The sequence below is a fragment of the Schistocerca gregaria genome, chromosome 1 (assembly GCF_023897955.1).
Source record: "Schistocerca gregaria isolate iqSchGreg1 chromosome 1, iqSchGreg1.2, whole genome shotgun sequence".
Taxonomy (NCBI): Eukaryota; Metazoa; Arthropoda; class Insecta; order Orthoptera; family Acrididae; genus Schistocerca; species Schistocerca gregaria.
The window spans coordinates 276,863,403-276,882,447 of NC_064920.1; the positions used below are offsets into that span (position 1 = coordinate 276,863,403).

The 19,045-nt window shown below is 42.7% G+C and overlaps 1 protein-coding gene across 1 annotated transcript in view; it reads left to right on the top strand.

The window, feature by feature from the left end:
* The window catches only part of LOC126340649 (potassium channel subfamily T member 2), a 1,715,804-nt gene that overhangs the window by 1,273,533 nt on the left and 423,226 nt on the right, over window positions 1–19,045 (top strand). Inside the window, exon 6 of the mRNA XM_050001706.1 lies at window positions 10,413–10,611. Within this exon, the coding sequence (XP_049857663.1) occupies window positions 10,413–10,611 (199 nt within the window). The remainder of the gene's footprint in view (window positions 1–10,412; window positions 10,612–19,045) is intronic.

Here is a 19,045-nt window from a genome sequence, read left to right on the forward strand (position 1 = left end):
CATCCTTACGGAGTCCTATATAGGACGACGATACGCAGGCCTGGCACCACTTTTCAGCAGCAGCATTCTCCTGAAGATCACGGGCACATGGATAACCGAAGTACCGAATCTTGTAGATTTTTAGATTGGCAGAAAACCGGAGGGGAATGCCTACGAAGTCATGAAGAAGAGATTTTGCTCCTTTGACAGGCCCACCCGCAGAAAAGCACTCTGAGATTCCACGGAAGTAAAAGCTAACCATGAAAATGTCAAACGTTTTACCAGCTCGAGAATTTGCCATCTTGAGAGTGGCTCGAAGGACTGACAATAATACTTGATGCAAGCAAAGAAAATATTCATTCTCAAATGATATAAGTATGCGATTATCAGTAATAAAATCTGTTAATAATGGGTCTACACGACCGGCATGTAAATGCTTGAATATGTAGAATCATTTTCAGCAAATGAAAGAAGCTCTGTAGCAGCGAAATCCAAAGGGGGAAAAGAACAAAATTGCAGCAAGAATTACAAAGTACATCGCCCGAAAACAAACCAGGAAGAAGCGACCGTGTTACTGATTCGTCATTTCTAGGTTTAATGAACCGCTAACAAAAATGTTCAAATGTGTTTAAAATTCCAAAGAGACCATACTGCTGAGGTCATCGGTCCCTAGACTTACACACTACTTAAACTAACTTATGCTAAGAACAACACACACACATCCATGCCCGAGTGAGAACTCGAACCTCAGGCGGAAGGGATTGCGCAATCCGTGACATGGCGCCTCAAACTGCGCGACCGCTCCACGCGGCTACCGCTAACAAAAAAGTAAATTTTTTCCTTGAATGTTAACAAAATCTTTTTTATCTTTCGCGGTAATAAAAAAAGTGTGCTCAAACGCATTTTTCGTAATCGAAAATTTAGTTAAAAGCCGAAAATTGTGAGGGTTTTATGCTGATATCCAGTCTCATTCACAGGTAATGATACCAGCAGAAGTCGTAATCACTTACCTATAGAATCCACATATTTTCTTCCGAGTAGCTTGTAACCACGCTTCATTTTCATATTTTCTCTCCTTTCTTATTTTTTTGTCTTATTTTCTTTGCAGCTGAACTTTAATTTTAGTGGACGCTTTTAACAGGGAGAGCTTATTAGCCTTGTTAAAAAACTCTCACTTATTTTGTGTATCAGGAGGTTATAGCGGGTGTAAAAATAATACGAATATAGTTCAGAACTTCCAAGGAAAGTGTGAATTCAGGGTGGGAAATATAGTACGTAAGTAATTATGTGTGGTTTACCGTAAGAGACCAGTAGTTCTGAAGAACAAAAGTGACTGGTAAGCGGTACGTGTATCACAACGAATTGGTGGAAATATAGCGAAACTTTGTAGGGTGAAAAATCACAAGCCAATAACAATCGAGTAGTCACATATGCAATGGATAGAGAAATGTTGCTTCCTTTCTTTTTTAAAAAAAAAAAAAAAAAAAAAAAAGGTCGATGTAGAGCTTCATTCAGTTCTGATTTAATGCATAAAATTTAACTCGATGAAGTTTGGTTTCACATATTCGAACGAGAGGGATTGTCATCTATCTACAAAACAGATTCATTAACTTTGATTGAGTTAGAAATATCAGTTCTGAATAATACCACGTTCATTCAAAGCAAATGAGCGAGACCGCGTCAAACAATCTCAGCGTATTTACCGCCACTTATCAAGGCTTCGACGGCAATCTGATTAATGATTCCTAACTGCGGGCTGTGCAGCGACTAATTTCAGCCCAAATATTATGAAATCGCGCTAAACTCGATTACTGTCACTGAACGTTCGCTGTTCTGTTCTCTCAGTTGAGTTGTTATCCAAAGAATTGATTGGAGGCAATCGAGTAAATGACTGCCATTCTTCCTTAAACTTCATCAGGCAGACAGGAGAGACGACCTGTATTTTCACACTGAAATAACGCTTTCAGTGATTTTAAGAAAGGAAATTTATGCTTCACAACTACTTTTTAATGACCTGTAAAATCAGTTTTATTGAACAATTATGCCAAGCGGGCGTACTTTTTTTCTTTTAAAAAAAGAGGTAACGCATATCAACTGTTAACTTATTCGCATCTTTGCTCTCTTCTCGTACTCGAATAATTTATTAGATAACCTTCAGACAGCGGCAAATATATTCAGAGCAAAATTTCACTCTGCAGCTGAGTGTAAGCTGATTTGGAGCTTCGTGACAGATTAAAACTGTGTGCCTAACCGGGGCTCGAACATGGGACTTTCGGCTTTCGCGAGCTAGTGCTCCACCAACTGAGCATGTCCGGCAGGCATATATTTTCAACATGCTCTGCAGATTCAGCTCACCACACTCTCCGCTGCAGTGTGAAAATTCATTCTGGAAGGAATCCCATAGGCTGTGGCTAAGCCACCTCTCCACTATATCGTTTTTCTTCCAGCAATGATAGTGGCGCAAAATATGCAGGAGTACCTCCGTGAAGTTTGGAAGGTAGGAGATGAGGTACTGACGGAAGTAAAGTTGGGAGCGTTGGTCGTGAACAACGCCTGGATATCATCAACGTTAAATATCACATGTTCACTTCCTTGCAAAACACGTGAAAATCTTATTTTAGGAGAAAATTATATTCCGTGATATTTGTTGCAGATCTATTGTCAATTTCTCTCATTTACATCTAAAAGCAATTCAGTCAGTATACCAACATAGTGCGAATAAAGCGTTGTGATAGAAAAACTTAAAATTAGTTTATGTTGTTGGATAACAATCTGTTATACCCTTGAGGATACAAAATGAAAAGAAAGAAAGACAGAATGCCGGGTTGGTAAGGCACTTTTCAAATTAGAATCCTGGTCCACCACATTTGTTTCAGCCTGCCATCAAGTTACAGTAACAAGTATTTTAAACGCTCTCCTTCTACATATTGCATGTAATTACAAGGCCTTTTTAACGGCAAATATTTATAACTTTGCACGTCCAACACAAATCATTCACAATAAGCACGTAGCAAATGTCTGTCGCTGTACCTCCAAACACCACTCACATCTAATCATCTAACGACCTCGTCATCGACGGGACGTTAAGCTTTAATCCTTCTCCCGCCGATCTAGTGGTTATGTTGCACCATGTACAAAAGTATTTGTTCCTTGTTTTGTTTTAGTGCTTTTATTATTATTCTTTATTGCATTGTCCGTCTGCTTATCTGGGTGGATATGTGCTTACCTCCCATGCATCGGGCCCGGGTTCGATTCTTGGCCGGTGTGGAGATTTTCTTCGCTCGTCGACTGGCTGTCGTGTTGTTCTCATCATCACTGGCACGCAAGTCGTCCAATGTGACGTCGACTGAAATAAGACCTGCACTCGGCGGCCCAGCTTACCCGGCCAACAATCCCATACACTCATTTCATTTCGTATTGCATTCTGAAAACCTGCCCTCTTCTGCGTCTAAAGCAGGCTGTATGATGGAACGAGTACACTAAATATACTTTATATAATAATTTTTGTTAATTCATAGCTCTAATAAACCAACAGTAAAGATAGTAGTTTATATACTACAGTTGAAGGACAAATCTCTTAAAAATATTACATAATTACCAGTAGGAAGACTCTGGAAAAAACTAATAAAACAAAAAATATTAATGGCGTGGTGGGCGTCCGGCCATCCTAGTTTAGGTTTTCCATGATTTGCCTAAATCGTTTCAGACAAATGAAGTGATAGTTTCTTTCAAAGGGCATGGCTGACTTCCTTCCCAATCCTTCCCTAATCCAATGGGACCGATGACCTCGCTGTTTTGTCCCCTCCATAAATCAAGCAACCATACAACCATGGTCAAATGTTGCATTTGATTTCACGACATGTGCCACGGCATCTAAAGTAACTAATTACCACATTGTTATAATGAATCACTTGAAAGTGGCTATGCATTAGAAACTGAGATACTGTATAAAATTACTTAAATTCAAGTAAGTGGTAAAACGTAAATAACATTCTTTCTATTCTTCTAGTTAATGAGTGACTAGTTAAGGCCTGATCTCTAATACTTTAACTGGTATAATACACAACCTATTCAATACAACTTCTCAAGCCATTTTTAATACTGTAACTTTGTTAATTGTCGGGTTACCTGACTCTACGTAAATTCATCATCATACAACCCTACAGAAACTTCACCCACAGGCCCTGGAAAGCCCATGGGTACCAACCGACCGTTACGTCATCCTCCGCCAATGGTGTCGTTGGTTGCAGTATGGAGGGGCGTGGGGTCTGTATACTGCTGTTGCTGCCGTTGTCAGTTTTCGTAACTGAGCTAACGGGAGTGCACCCCATTTCAGTTCTCCCACATTGGAAAAATCTCTGGGAATCCCGGGAAACGAACCCGTGTCCTACGCATGGTACCCATGCTGACCACTAAGCTATGGAGCCGGACTATCATACAACAATGCTGATAAGAGAAGACACTTATCTTACTGTTTTTCCATTTATTTTCTGCTCATGAATTTCGTCTTAGTCACTATCACTTTCTACGTCTGCATCTACGCCATATCTACCTCTGTACTCCCCAAACCACCTTATGGTTTGTGGTGGAGGGTACTTTGTGTACCACTGTTACCTTCTTCCTTTCCTGTTCGAGATGTGGTCATCAGTAGTAACCATTCTTGGTAAGCCACCGTGTGAGCTTGAATCTGTCTAATGTTGCCTTCGTGGTCCTTATGCAAAGTAAACACAGGGAGAATCAATATATTAGTTGCCCTTTCTAGGAAATTTTACAGTAAACCACACCGTGATGATGATCGCCTCTCTTGCAGTGCCTGCCACGGGAACTGGATGAGCGTCTCTGTGTCGCTTTCGCGTTTACTAGGTGAACCTGTAACGAAACGCGCTGCTCTTCTTTAGATCCTCTGTGTTTCTTCTATCAAGGCCATCTGGTATATATCCCACAGTGACAAGGAGGAGAAGATTAGTGTTTAACGTCCCGTCGACAACGAGGTCATTAGAGACGGAGCGCAAGCTCGGGTGAGGCAAGGATGGGGAAGGAAATCGGCCGTGCCCTTTCAAGGGAACCATCCCGGCATTTGCCTGAAGCGATTTAGGGAAATCACGGAAAACCTAAATCAGGTGGCCGGAGACGGGATTGAACCGTCGTCCTCCCGAATGCGAGTCCAGAGTGCTGAGCACTGCGCCACTTCGCTCGGTCCCACAGTGGCAAGCTGTATTTAAATATTGGTCGAGGTAGAGTTTTGTAAGCTACCTTCCTCGTTGATATAATACACTTCTTCAGGATTCTTCGTGATAAATCTCAGTCTAGCGTCCGCTATCTGTTACTGGTTTCATCTGTATGCCTTCTCTCACGTATTTAATGAATGTGACTGCTTCCACTGATTGCTCGCCAATCGTGTAATTGTACAATAATATGTCTTTCACACACATTTCTCTTTATATAAATGCATTATACGCGAAAAGCCTGAAGGAACTTACGACTTGGCCACTTGGGCGTTATATATATATATATATATATATATATATATATATATATATATATATATATATATATATATTGTGTGTGTGTGTGTGTGAAAAGTGATATGCATTGATAGGCATAGGCATATAACACGCCCTTGGAGTACTCCCAAACCTGGTTTAACGTGTGAAGATTTCTCTCTTTTTTTCTGGTTGCTAGAATCTCTTCGGCCACACTGCTGACCCAACATTCCACAAGCTAGCATTTTATACATTAGGCGGCAGTGTGTAACTGCGGCTAATACTGTGGTGTGCGTACTGTAAGACCTTGAGTACACACACCATCAGATTATTTGACTTGTCGCTCTAGCAAAGTAGGCGAGTGTCAGCAATATGTCTCGTGGTCTTATCGTGGCGTGTTTATGTTCTGCCGTTAGGTCAGACGATAGAAATGCCACTTGCACGCTTAGAGTAGCAGATTGACAGTGACCAACTTTAAACAGAACTTGATTAATTTTCACACACATTTATTAAAATAATAAAAAACATAGACATTACGTAACTTGATTCTGTATGCTGTTTACAATTGGCAATCTGAAGTTCCTTTGGTCTTGGTACGTTAATCTTATTGTCACATATCTCTGATACTTGACAAAGTGTCTATTCATTTATGTTCATGGCTATGTACAGGAATATGATAATATTATTAGGCGCAGACTGAAACCTGACTATAGACTAATGCAGACAGACTAATCAGAGGTCTGTACACTCGTTATAATACCTCGAGAGTTCAGGTATCACTGCGCGAGTGTGATCCACGAGTAGAAAAGATTCTACGTTAGCAGTAATCTCATTGGCTGCGTTACATATTAATACGCGGATCGGCGGAAGCAGAATTCGGTCCGTCTCTAAGACAGCGTCATCTCGTAGTGCGGAGACGGATGAGCGCTGCGCCTGCTATGTTGTGCTTAGCGGGGCGAGCTCTAGTGGGAAGGTTGCGTACGCGCTGACTACGCAGAACAATGTACACAACAAATACATTCCTCAACTCCTGCACGAGTGATATCTATTCACATCTCAACATTTTATTACATTTTATTTCTAACTCACCCTCTCTCCTTTGTTAACATCTTTCAGAACTTCACGTCTGTTGCCGTTGTTTGTATCTACTCTCAGCTTGCTTAGTTTATTCCTGGATATGAGATTTGTTCCAAGGTCCAGTAAAGTGATGTTATTAGTAGTTAATGTTCCTAATAAACTGCCGCTTCTAGCACCAAAAGTTCATGTCTCACAGCTTCCACTTGGAGATGGCATTAGAAAACCATACGCTAAGGGGTTTCCTAAAGCAGAACGGTCACACTGTCGATGCTCAGTTTCCTGGTCTGTGTGCACTATCTGACCAAAATAAATGGAACAGTCCCATGTAACTGGCCTCTAGATGCCACGAGAAGCGGACATGCCAATACAAAAGAAGGCGGGGAGAATTTTGATAAGCGGAAAAACAGTAGTAACAGCAGAATGAGATAGTCAGGAGAGCTCAGTGACTTCTAGCTCATTCTAGTCATTGAATATTACCTGAGTAAACAACCCATCACGTACATTTCAACCCTTCTAAATCTGATAAAATCAACTTTTGATGATACGACTCTGAAGTGGATACGACTGTGAAAACCAAGGCCACACAGACTTCATGTAATGATGAACAGGGACCGTCGAGCAGCGCAGAGAGTGGTTATAAAAAGTCGCATGAAATCAGGGAAGGGATCAGGCGTGAGTTCCAAAGTGCTAGCACAGTGATTGTGTCCACATATTTTAATACTACAGATGAAATGGTCGACTAGCTCCTCATAAACCACATAGTTCTGTAGACATTGCTGAACGACGCTTGACGTGGTGTTAAGAGGGATGACTAGTAACGCGTTATTTGAAGTGATGAGTCACGCGATACGCTGCGGTAATCCGATGAAAGCATTTAGCTTGGGCGAATGTCTGAAGTACGCCACCTGCCATCATACTGTAAATAGTGCCAATAGTGAAGTTCGAGGAGGTGGTGGTACAGTATAGAGGTGTTTTTTGTGGCAGTGGTATGGTCACCTTATCTGCGCTTAAGAAGACGCTAAATGCGGAAGGATATGAACATACACTCCTGGAAACTGAAATAAGAACACCGTGAATTCATTGTCCCAGGAAGGGGAAACTTTATTGACACATTCTTGGGGTCAGATACATCACATGATCACACTGACAGAACCACAGGCACATAGACACAGCCAACAGAGCATGCACAATGTCGGCACTAGTACAGTGTATATCCACCTTTCGCAGCAATGCAGGCTGCTATTCTCCCATGGAGACGATCGTAGAGCTGCTGGATGTAGTCCTGTGGAACGGCTTGCCATGCCATTTCCACCTGGCGCCTCAGTTGGACCAGCGTTCGTGCTGGACGTGCAGACCGCGTGAGACGACGCTTCATCCAGTCCCAAACATGCTCAATGGGGGACAGATCCGGAGATCTTGCTGGCCAGGGTAGTTGACTTGCACCTTCTAGAGCACGTTGGGTGACACGGGATACATGCGGACGTGCATTGTCCTGCTGGAACAGCAAGTTCCCTTGCCGGTCTAGGAATGGTAGAACGATGGGTTCAATGACGGTTTGGATGTACCGTGCACTATTCAGTGTCCCCTCGACGACCACCAGAGGTGTACGGCCAGTGTAGGAGATCGCTCCCCACACCATGATGCCGGGTGTTGGCGCTGTGTGCCTCGGTCGAATGCAGTCCTGATTGTGGCGCTCACCTGCACGGCGCCAAACACGCATACGACCATCATTGGCACCAAGGCAGAAGCGACTCTCATCGCTGAAGACGACACGTCACCATTCGTCCCTCCATTCACGCCTGTCGCGACACCACTGGAGGCGGGCTGCACGATGTTGGGGCGTGAGCGGAAGACGGCCTAACGGTGTGCGGGACCGTAGCCCAGCTTCATGGAGACGGTTGCGAATGGTCCTCGCCGATACCCCAGGATCAACGGTGTCCCTAATTTGCTGGGAAGTGGCGGTGCGGTCCCCTACGGCACTGCGTAGGATCCTACGGTCTTGGCGTGCATCCGTGCGTCGCTGCGGTCCGGTCCCAGGTCGACGGGCACGTGCACCTTCGCCGACCACTGGCGACAACATCGATGTACTGTGGAGACCTCACGCCCCACGTGTTGAGCAATTCGGCGGTACGTCCACCCGGCCTCCCGCATGCCCACTATACGCCCTCGCTCAAAGTCCGTCAACTGCACATACGGTTCACGTCCACGCTGTCGCGGCATGCTACCAGTGTTAAAGACTGCGATGGAGCTCCGTATGCCACGGCAAACTGGCTGACACTGACGGCGGCGGTGCACAAATGGTGCGCAGCTAGCGCCTTTCGACGGCCAACACCGCGGTTCCTCGTGTGTCCGCTGTGCCGTGCGTGTGATCATTGCTTGTACAGCCCTCTCGCAGTGTCCGGAGCAAGTATGGTGGGTCTGACACACCGGTGTCAATGTTTTCTGTTTTCCATTTCGAGGAGTGTATTTTGCGGCATTGTGTACCGCATGCAGTAGAGGAACAGTTTAGAGACAATGATTGTTTTGTATAGCTATGTCATAATGCAGCATCTGCGAGGCAATGGTTTATGGATAATAACATTTCCGAAATGGACTAGCCTGTACAAAGACCCGACCGGAACCCAATGCAGTACCTTTGGGATTCATTTATTTACTTATTAACATTACAGAGTAACCCACCGTCTTGAAACGTAAGGAGGGTTGGATGCTTCTGAATGTAACAGCAAAGACTTCGTATTGTTACAATCTTATTGTCATACAGGTGTTAACGATTTTTTTAAAAAATAATGTAAAGAACATTATATATAAAGATTTCTCTGACGTTACAGCGAATTGAATGCTTAACAGTTGTTAAAATGATTGCATATAATTTGTCACTACATTGTTGATGAAACTATAATTTATATAATGCAATTGTCAATGAAAAATTAAAAATAGAATGTAATACAAGGAGTGTGGTGAAAATAATTTGCAGTATGTAGAAGGAAGTAATAGGCTGTATTTGGATGTGTAATGTAGTCTAAGTAGCATGTTGGTTGACAATGGTATATTTCTACCAAATCAGATGAGAAGGTCTCGGTACATCCTCGAGCTATCCTCATCTGAAATGGTTTGTGCTAATGTGTGTTTACACAGATTATACAGATTAAATACTGATTGAGCACTTCATACATGGAATACATGAATTTTAGCTTTACCTGAGAAATACACTTACGTTTGTAAGTTGTTAGTAGAAATAGAACTATAGTTCGTTGCTACGTGAACGCATTATTCCTTAAACAACTTAAAACATTACTAGTATATAAAATTCATTGATTGTAGCTTTGACTGGCTGAGTGAGAAAGTCGACTACGCTCTAGATCCCGGCGTCCAACATCATTACCTACTCTCTTGAGGAATAATGGACTGCCGTTTCACCACACACAAAAGACACCTCAACGAAAGTGTCCCTAGCAGAGATTAAGCCGTCATAAAGGCGAAGGATGGAAACTTCCCATATCAGTTTTCACTAACGAGTGTCCAGGTACTTTTGATCAAGTAGTATAAAGAGTATGGCCCGTGTCCTGTCCCCCAATAAACCACATCCCGACTGCAGACGATGTGTTTCTCTAGTGGCCTCCCACCAACATGCAGAAGGACACTATACATTCATTGCATCGTATAGCCACTGTTTTAGTCTCATTGTCATTCATCAAGCGTGCGATTTCGAAGATCTGGCTTTATTTAATGTGCTATCTGTAATGTATTGTACTTAAAATTCTCCATCTCAAGATATCTTACGGCGACGAAAATCTCTGCTGGTGTAGTACTGGAGGCAGAATAATTTTGCGGCTGACACAGGAGACTTGACGTTGAGGTCTTTTCTGTTTCCAGTTACGGCTGTCCACCGGGCAACAACTCCGAGTACATGCGGTCGAGCAACCTGACCGACGAGGAGTTCCAGGAGAACCCGGTCATCAACTGGGACGCCATCCTCTGGGTGAACCGATCGCTGCTCATGTGGATCGTGCAGGTGATCCTGGCCATCATCAGCCTTACCGAGGCCCTGCTTCTCGCCTACCTCGGCTACAAGGTCAGTACTGCGAGTTGAAGTGGCCACACATGTTTCTGCAAGCTTGAAAACTCTGTGAAACTCCAGCTTCTCCCAGTGTACAACCTCTTTAAATAACTTAGAGGAACGCAAACGGGTAACCTGCTCGATGACCGCTGGTTTTGGAGGAGTGACGTCCCACCATTTTCAAGTCACAGTTTCACCCTTCACTGAGACGGGCGGCGCTAACCAGTAAAACAAGACAGGGCGTGCGCAGAAGAATAAAACTAAGGCTAGAAGACAACCGAAATTCCAACGTCATGCTTCGTCCATACTGAGATGTTAACCAACATTGGTCAGAAAGTAGCGATAACTCTTTCACTACGTTGTTTCCCCATGGAGAATGCAGAATTCTAAGCGTAAGCTAAGCAACAACGTAGCTCGCTATTAAAGGGGTCGCCTTGTGGCTTAATCCCAACAGCTATCTCAATAGTACCGTCACAATAAGTGAAAGTGCATGGCAGAAGCGTTATGCAAACCAGTGTCATCTTCCATAGCCCTAAAAGGCATTAAATCTTAGGTCGTCAAAAATTACGCGTCACATGGTGTTTCCTGAGGATACGACTAATGCTGTTATAAATTATGTCTGTGTAAGGGAAGAAAGCTGAAGACTTTGTTACCGCGATATTATTTTTATCATTCACCCGCTTCACGGTTGGTCGAAAGCACTACACGAGCCAGATCTGTCTCTCACTATATCCATTCTGGTCTAAGGTAACCTTAAGGCGAACTCTATCAATGGACAGATTTTTAGGTTCTAGTATGACATGCACATTGTATAATTTTTATTAAGGAATGTATATTTTACAAATTTTTTGAAACTTCGTTGGTAATTTATGTGCTCGAGACAGACCCATTCGTCATGGTACAGAACACACTGTAAACTAGTTTTCAATAACTGTTATTCTGTTTCTAATCCCGAACGTGATTTGGTCTAATACGGTCAAGAACTGTTTGAGTTTAATGATTCTGTATTGCAATGAGGTGACGCTCGAAGAAAGAGGCTGCTCGACTTACTTGCAAGCGTCGTATTCCTTACAGGAGACATCCATGTTACAACACCTGCGCTACACGTCATCGACAAAGTCGCAAAGCAGGAATATGGAAGATTAGTGATACACCTTTAACAATTACGCTTGTTGGGTCATGAACTGTGAGTGCTGTTCGTGACGTAATTCTCATTAATACACTGCTCTTATTATCGAAGTGTCGACTGCACACACTCGACCGCCAAGTAATGGACTGCTTCTGAATGACGTCTTCTTGCTTCCCTAACCTACATTTGCGCAAATTTCAAGGCGTAAAGTAGCACGTACTTTCGATTCCATTACCAGATTTTTAGAAATTTTCTCTTTCTTTTCATATCGAGCAGATGGTTACTCCATTAATCGTCTTCTTATGATTCAAGGTTTCGCTTTTATTTTTCTTTAGAGAAATTAATCCAAACGCTGCTAACCTTTATTGATAGAACCACCCTCGGTTCTCATTTTTTGAGGGCAAGTGGAGCTTCCACGAGTTAATCCAGTTACGTGTGGCATTAAAATACTAAATCACATATTTTTAGACTCTTCCGAGAAACATGTTACTAAAGTACGCTAACTGAATTATCTCACTCGTACTAGCAGATCAAAGTACATCAATTCAGACAGATGTTTTATTATACGAGTTGATATTTTCATTAACATAAGTTTATCACAATACCGACATAAAAACATTCATTACTTTTCAAACACTTTCCCTAGGCAAAGCCTGATTCCATATTCACATAACTGCAATTTTATATTTTTTTTAATATACTGTTTCTTGTTTCATTTCTAGCACCGCCATTCCCACACCAAATTATTATGTGTAGAATTTGAAAGTCTCTTCGGGTTTGCTGCCGGACCCTAAAATCAACTTGACTCGATATTTCGGCGAGCCAACTGTTCGCCATCTTCAGGAAATGCTGCTTCTGCTGATGAGTCCCGCTGAGAACTGACGCCAGGTTGCAAATCGACGTCCTATATAGGCCACCGTTCAGTACACGGTGCATGCGCCGCCCATCACGGTTTCTGCCTTCCAAAACAGGGAGGTGGCGCCGCCCTAGTGAAACACTGCTGGCAACGATATATCGCAATCAAGGTCGCAGCGGGACTCATCAGCAGAAGCAGCATTTCCTGAAGATGGCGAACAGTTGGATCGCAGAAATATCGAGTCAAGTTGATTTTAGGATCCGGCAGCAAACCCGAAGAGACTTTCAAGACTTATTACGCCGGGAAAGCCTACGTAATCACATGTGTAGAATTTGTATGCATATATATTTTTTGTGAGCTACTGAAGCTTACAGTGAATTCGCCTTCATCTTAAATGAACGACGCATAAAACATCAACAGAACAATAGTCGTGTTTTGATTATGACGTATAATGCGTTTGATGATCTAACAATGGCATCGTGATCCATTGTTAATAAGAAGTTAGCCTCAGTTGAGCGTGACAAGTGCAGTATGTTTGTGTCGTCTGTCATGCATGCCTTCAGTCAGCGTATTTGTGGCGAAACATTTTATGTTAACAGCACTGATATCAGCCACTTTTCAGTAACTACTTTTATGTCGGTGTTGCCACATGTTTATGTCTGAAGTAGGGAATAAACGTACTAAGCAAACAAATTGTAAATATCCAAGGCACACTGGAGTTTTTCACACTAGTTTCGAAAAAAATCAATTTGTTCTTCTCCAGAAATCTTGAAAATGCGACATAAGAAATTGGACTGTAGAACCCGATAGCAAGTTCTTTTGTATTCTAGTGACAGTGGCCGTCTTGTTGCAGCTAGGGGTGCAAGTTAATATGAATGCCTGACCAGTACGCTCAAACAGCTGCAATTCGACATCTAGTTGAAGTGAAGAAGACTGATAGTTCAAAAAGCTTGGAAGTGAAGAGAGAGTTATCGCTTCCCGTCGCTGGACATGGTAGCTTCCAGATGCTTTCACTAGCGCCCAGTGGACCCAGTTCTCGCCAAATCAGGCAGTTACCGGTGGTTCTCTCCCTCTGGGCGCAAGCAATCACACGACCGAATTGGAGCGAGGATGCTTCCCGCCCTGGAAACGAATTTCCTGCGAATTTCTTTCGACTCACGCCTGCACTTTGCAACATGTCGGGACATGCATTGGTAGATAAGTAAAGTGTTCATTCAAAAACAACGTTCCGCTTGTGTAACAGAGGACACACATGTATTCAACCAGAATGCATTATTTTATTGCAATGTAGTCCTATCTCGGCTGTACTCTAAAGTATGTGAACGATATGAATTATGTTTCGAAAAAATACGCCGTACACTTAAAGTAAGTGAATTGTATAAAATGACGAAAATGTTGACAACTATGTGTTCATTAGGGCTTCAAAAAATCATTAATGGACTGACTCAGCAGTCGCATGAGCAACTTTCACTGGAAGCTATATATCATTCCACTATGAATTATTAAAACGATTATGAAACGTACTCTACAGGAAAAGTTAAGTTCTTTCAAAGTCTCAGACGTATACAAAAATATGTCAGAAACACAAAACTGTGCCATGTTTGTGTCAAGCATCTCAATGTTATTTTCCACGTACACACATAATTGTCAAATTAGTGCCTAAACCTTGAGTTTCAACTCTAAAGTAAACACTCCAAGGCTGTTTCCATGCTCAAATAGTTGCAAATAAAATGACAAATTAGTAGCTGACCTTAGAAGTTTGGCCCATGAGGTCCAGGTACTAAATCTAATGTGACCTGTCTTATAGCTGCAGAAAATATGCTAGCTAAAGAAATTAACTAAGTAGTACACACACAAACAAACAGGCAATCAGATTTCCAGGAAAAATGTTGTTAAACAGACCTACTCTCCACGTCGAAATACACTCTCACATTAAACACTTCCGCATTTATATTATCGCAAGTGCCATTTTAGGAGGGAAAAAGATACTGTGCTGAAAATTAAAATCTACGATATTCCTTTTAATACAGATGATTCAGCCATGGTAGAGATTAAGTACAATAACATCTTTCGATGAAGTTTGCAACATTTATGAATCAGAGCTATGGTTACAAAGCTCCATAAACATGTAAAAAGATATATTTCCTATAATCAGCTATTAAATATCACCAAAATCTAATTAAGACACACATTGTGAAGATACGCAGCCACACTCTCAATATAGCCTAAAGAGAAACAGACTGAGCAAACATCATGTTAGGAAGGAAGGAAGAAGGGAATGAAGATGTTTTCACAATTTTCTTGCGATGTAGCACCTAAACTGCATTTTTTTCTACAAAGGCGATGATAGACTTGACACATTTCGGAAGAAGATATTGCAATAAGACAGAGTTGAAATCTCAAAAGTTAACTATTTGCTAAAATTATTTATCCTTTGAGTACAAAATACGCATACACACTCACTCGGCTTGAATGTTTATCTTAATATGCAAGTAGAAGTATAGACCTCTAAAAAAATTAAATCAAAACAATGTTGTATTATTTGTCGAAAAATGTAAGATTTCGCACATTCAGAAGATCTTTGAACTCTCCAATTAAATATTTCCATATATTTGTGTGGAGTGACGCATCATGGTACACAATGTGGCGATCCGATATCAGGGTGTGAGTATTGCGAATGCCCGGTGATTGTCATCTGCCAGTGTGTGTAGTACCAACAGTAAAATTCGGAGGCCGTGTTGTTATGGTGTGGTCGTGTTTTCATGGAGGGGCTTGCTCCCCTTGACGTTTTGCGTGGTACTATCACAGCACAGATGTTTTAAGCACCTTCTTGCTTCCCACTGTTGAAGAGCAATTAGTGGATGAGAAATTCATCTTTCAACACGATCGAGCACCTGTTCATAACGCACGGCCTTTGGCGGAGTGGTTACACGACAATAACATCCCTGTAATTGACTGGCCTGCACAGAGTCCTGACCTGAATCCTATAGAACACCTCTGGGATATTTTGGAACGCCGACTTCGTGTCAGGCTTTACCAACCGACATCGATACCTCTCCTCAGTACATCACTCCAGAATAATGGGCTGTCATTCCCCGAGAAATCTTCCAGCACCTGGTTGAACGTATGCCTGCCGGAGTGGAAGTTGTCATCAAGGCTAAGGGTGGGCCAACACCATACTGAATTCCAGTATTACCGATGGAGGGCGCCACGAACTTGTAAATAATTTTCAGCCAGGTGTCCGGATACTTTTGATCACATAGTGTATATATAAAATATGCCTAAGATATGAAGAGTAAACATTATCACCAAAAATCTCGTAAAGTTCTTGACGGATTTGCTTCAAATTTTTACACTCTAATGATTTGAGACAGGGCGAAAGACGAGATGGAGAAGGCAGAGGGGGAAAATGGACACAGAAAGGGGCAAAAGGTGATGGACGGAGAGGGGGGATGGAGGAGGAGATGGGGAAAGAGAGAGGGAAGATAAATGGACAGTATGGAGAAGATTATACATACACTTATGTAACTCGCATATTGAAATCGTGTGCTTTCTCTTTTTTTCCTTTTTCATTTAACCAGACTGAGCTACAGCAACATACAGCCCGGAACAGCTGGTCAGTAATAAAAACAATCATTTGATATACCATATTTAAGCTGGGATTATTGTACCAACATAATCATGGACTGTGCGGTTGGTCCCGGCGGAAGTTCGAGTCCTCCATCGGGCATGGGTGTTTGTGTTCGTCCTTAGGATAGTTTAGGTTAAGCAGTGTGTAAGCTTAGGGACTGATGACCTAAGCAGTTTAGTCCGATAAGATGTCACACACATTTGAACCAACATAGAGGAATACATTATACAGCTAGCCTGGGTTGCACCCCAGTACGACCATGGTACCAAAGAATGTTTGTGATCACCGTGTTCCAATGTAACTATTGACGCTGCTGGCTCCATATCTACCGTCTACAAAAATGGTTCAAATGGCTCTGAGCGCTATGGGACTTAACATCTTAGGTCATCAGTCCCCCTAGAACTTAGAACTACTTAAACCTAAGTAACCTAAGGACATCACACACATCCATGCCCGAGGCAGGATCCGAACATGTGACCGTAGCAATCCCGCGGTTCCGGACTGTAGCGCCTAGAACCGCACGGCCACCGCGGCCGGCTACCGTCTACAACTGACAGACTCGCCTCTAGGTGATTCTGGCCCAGAGCAGACAATGATCACATCCTTTTCTTCTGCCCACTGTGCTAGACGCTACAACCAATTTACTGCGGTATTTAGTGCTTCATACGAAACAAATTCTCACTAGAAGAAAGACGTGCCATGAACCAATGGCGGGGTATTTCATAAACATAGTGTATACATAGTTTTTGAGCGACTGAACTCATTGTGAACTACTTAACATACTACCTCATCGAAAGTATTCTGGCTTGATCCCTTCTGAAGACACTTTGAATCAAGTGTCTGAAGATCTACGGAGGGATAGCAGAGCATTCTTCCCCTGGAGTCGAAAACAGAGATGGTAGTGATGTTGGACACTAGGGCCTGGAACGAAGCCGACGTTCCAATTCGTTTTAAAGATGTTGGCTTCTGGTCGAAATTCTGCGCTGGTAAGGAAATTTTATTGTCCATAATCCATTGCCTATGAATGCGTGCATTCTCATGCTAATACAATCACCGCAGTACACAGTATGTAAAATACGTTCACTGAACCTTGTGTAAAGCACAATAATTGGACCACAATTCACTTTTGGCACTGTATATGATGGCAATTAACGTTCCAAGCATTCAGTAAACCCAAAGCCTTCCATCGAATTGCCACAGGGGATAGCCTGATTCATCACTCCAAATCACTCGTGTCCACTCATCCACTGTTCAGTGGTATCGCTCTCTGCACCACCTAAGAAATGAGTGACTTATAAGGTGCCGCTCTGCCGTTGTACGCCTTCTTTTTAACTTCGCAGGCACAGTCGATGTACTGGTATGAACTTCACTAGTGATTCCCTCTTCTGATCTCATGCGATTTTGTACAGCCACCTTTCGAAATGACCGGCGGTCACTGTCGGCAAGTACATCAGGTATGTCTGATGCTAGTTCAGTTGTGGGTGTTCCTTCGCGTTTACGCTTCAAGGCCACATCGCCAACCGACGGCTTGGATAGCAGTAGATGGTTTCAAATGTCCTTATTCAGATAACATACAGTGACTAGTTCACGTTCGAAATCAGTGAGCTCTCCTGACCAATCAGTTCCTTCCTTTCCGCAGACATATTCTACTGACAACAGCCGGCCGCTGTGGCCGAGCGGTTCTAGGCACTTCAGTCCGGAACCGCGATGCTGCTACGGTCGCAGGTTCGAATCCTGCCTAGGGCATGGATCTGTGTGATGTTCTTAGGTTAGTTAGGTTTAAGTAGTCCTAAGTCTAGGGGAATGATGACCTCAGATGTTAATTCCCATAGTGCTTAGAGCCATTTGAACCATTTTCTCCTGACACCACAGTACTCCCCACCTCCTTTTATAATGGCGTGTCCCCCTCTAGTGACATTTAATGGTCAATTCCTACACAGGAGCGTCCGGATACGTTTGATCAGATGGCGTCCGTTTACAACTTAAGGCGAACATTCTATCATATACTTGGAATGCGAGTCATGGGTGTACATGAGACTGAATACAGGGATTGGTCAAAAATATGGAATCTCCAGAAACGCAACACATTATGATGCCTAATAAGGTTTAGGAATTAAGTCGGGTGATTTTGAGGGAATTAGATTAGGAAATGAGACGCTTAAAGCAGTAAAGAAGTTTTGTTATTTGGGGAGCAAAATAACTGATGATGGTCGAAGTCGAGAGGATATAAAATGTGGACTGGCAATGGCAAGGAAAGCGTTTCTGAAAAAGAGAAATTCGTTAACATCGAGTATAGATTTAAGTATCAGGAAGTCGTTTCTAAAAGTATTTGTGTGGAGTGTAGCCATGTATGGAAGTGAAACACGGACGACAAACAGTTTGGTCAAGAAGAGAATAGAAGCTTTCGAAATGTGGTGCTACAGAAGAATGCTGAAGACTAGATGGGTAGATTACATAACTATTGAGGAGGTGTTGAATAGTATTGGGGAGAAGAGGAGTCTGAGGCACAACTTGACTAGAAGAAGGGATCGGTTGGTAGGACATGCTCTGATGCATCAAGGGATCACCAGTTTAGTATTGGTGGGCAGCGTGGAAGGTAAAAATCGTAGAGGGAGAAAAAAATGGTTCAAATGGCTCTGAGCACTATGGGACTTAACATCTGTGGTGATCAGTCCCCTAGAACTTAGAACTACTTAAACCTAACTAACCTAAGGACATCACACACATCCATGCCCGAGGAAGGATTCGAACCTGCGACCGTAGCAGTCGCGCGGTTCCGGACTGAGCGCCTAGAACCGCTAGACCACCGCGGCCGGCGTAGATAGAGACTAAG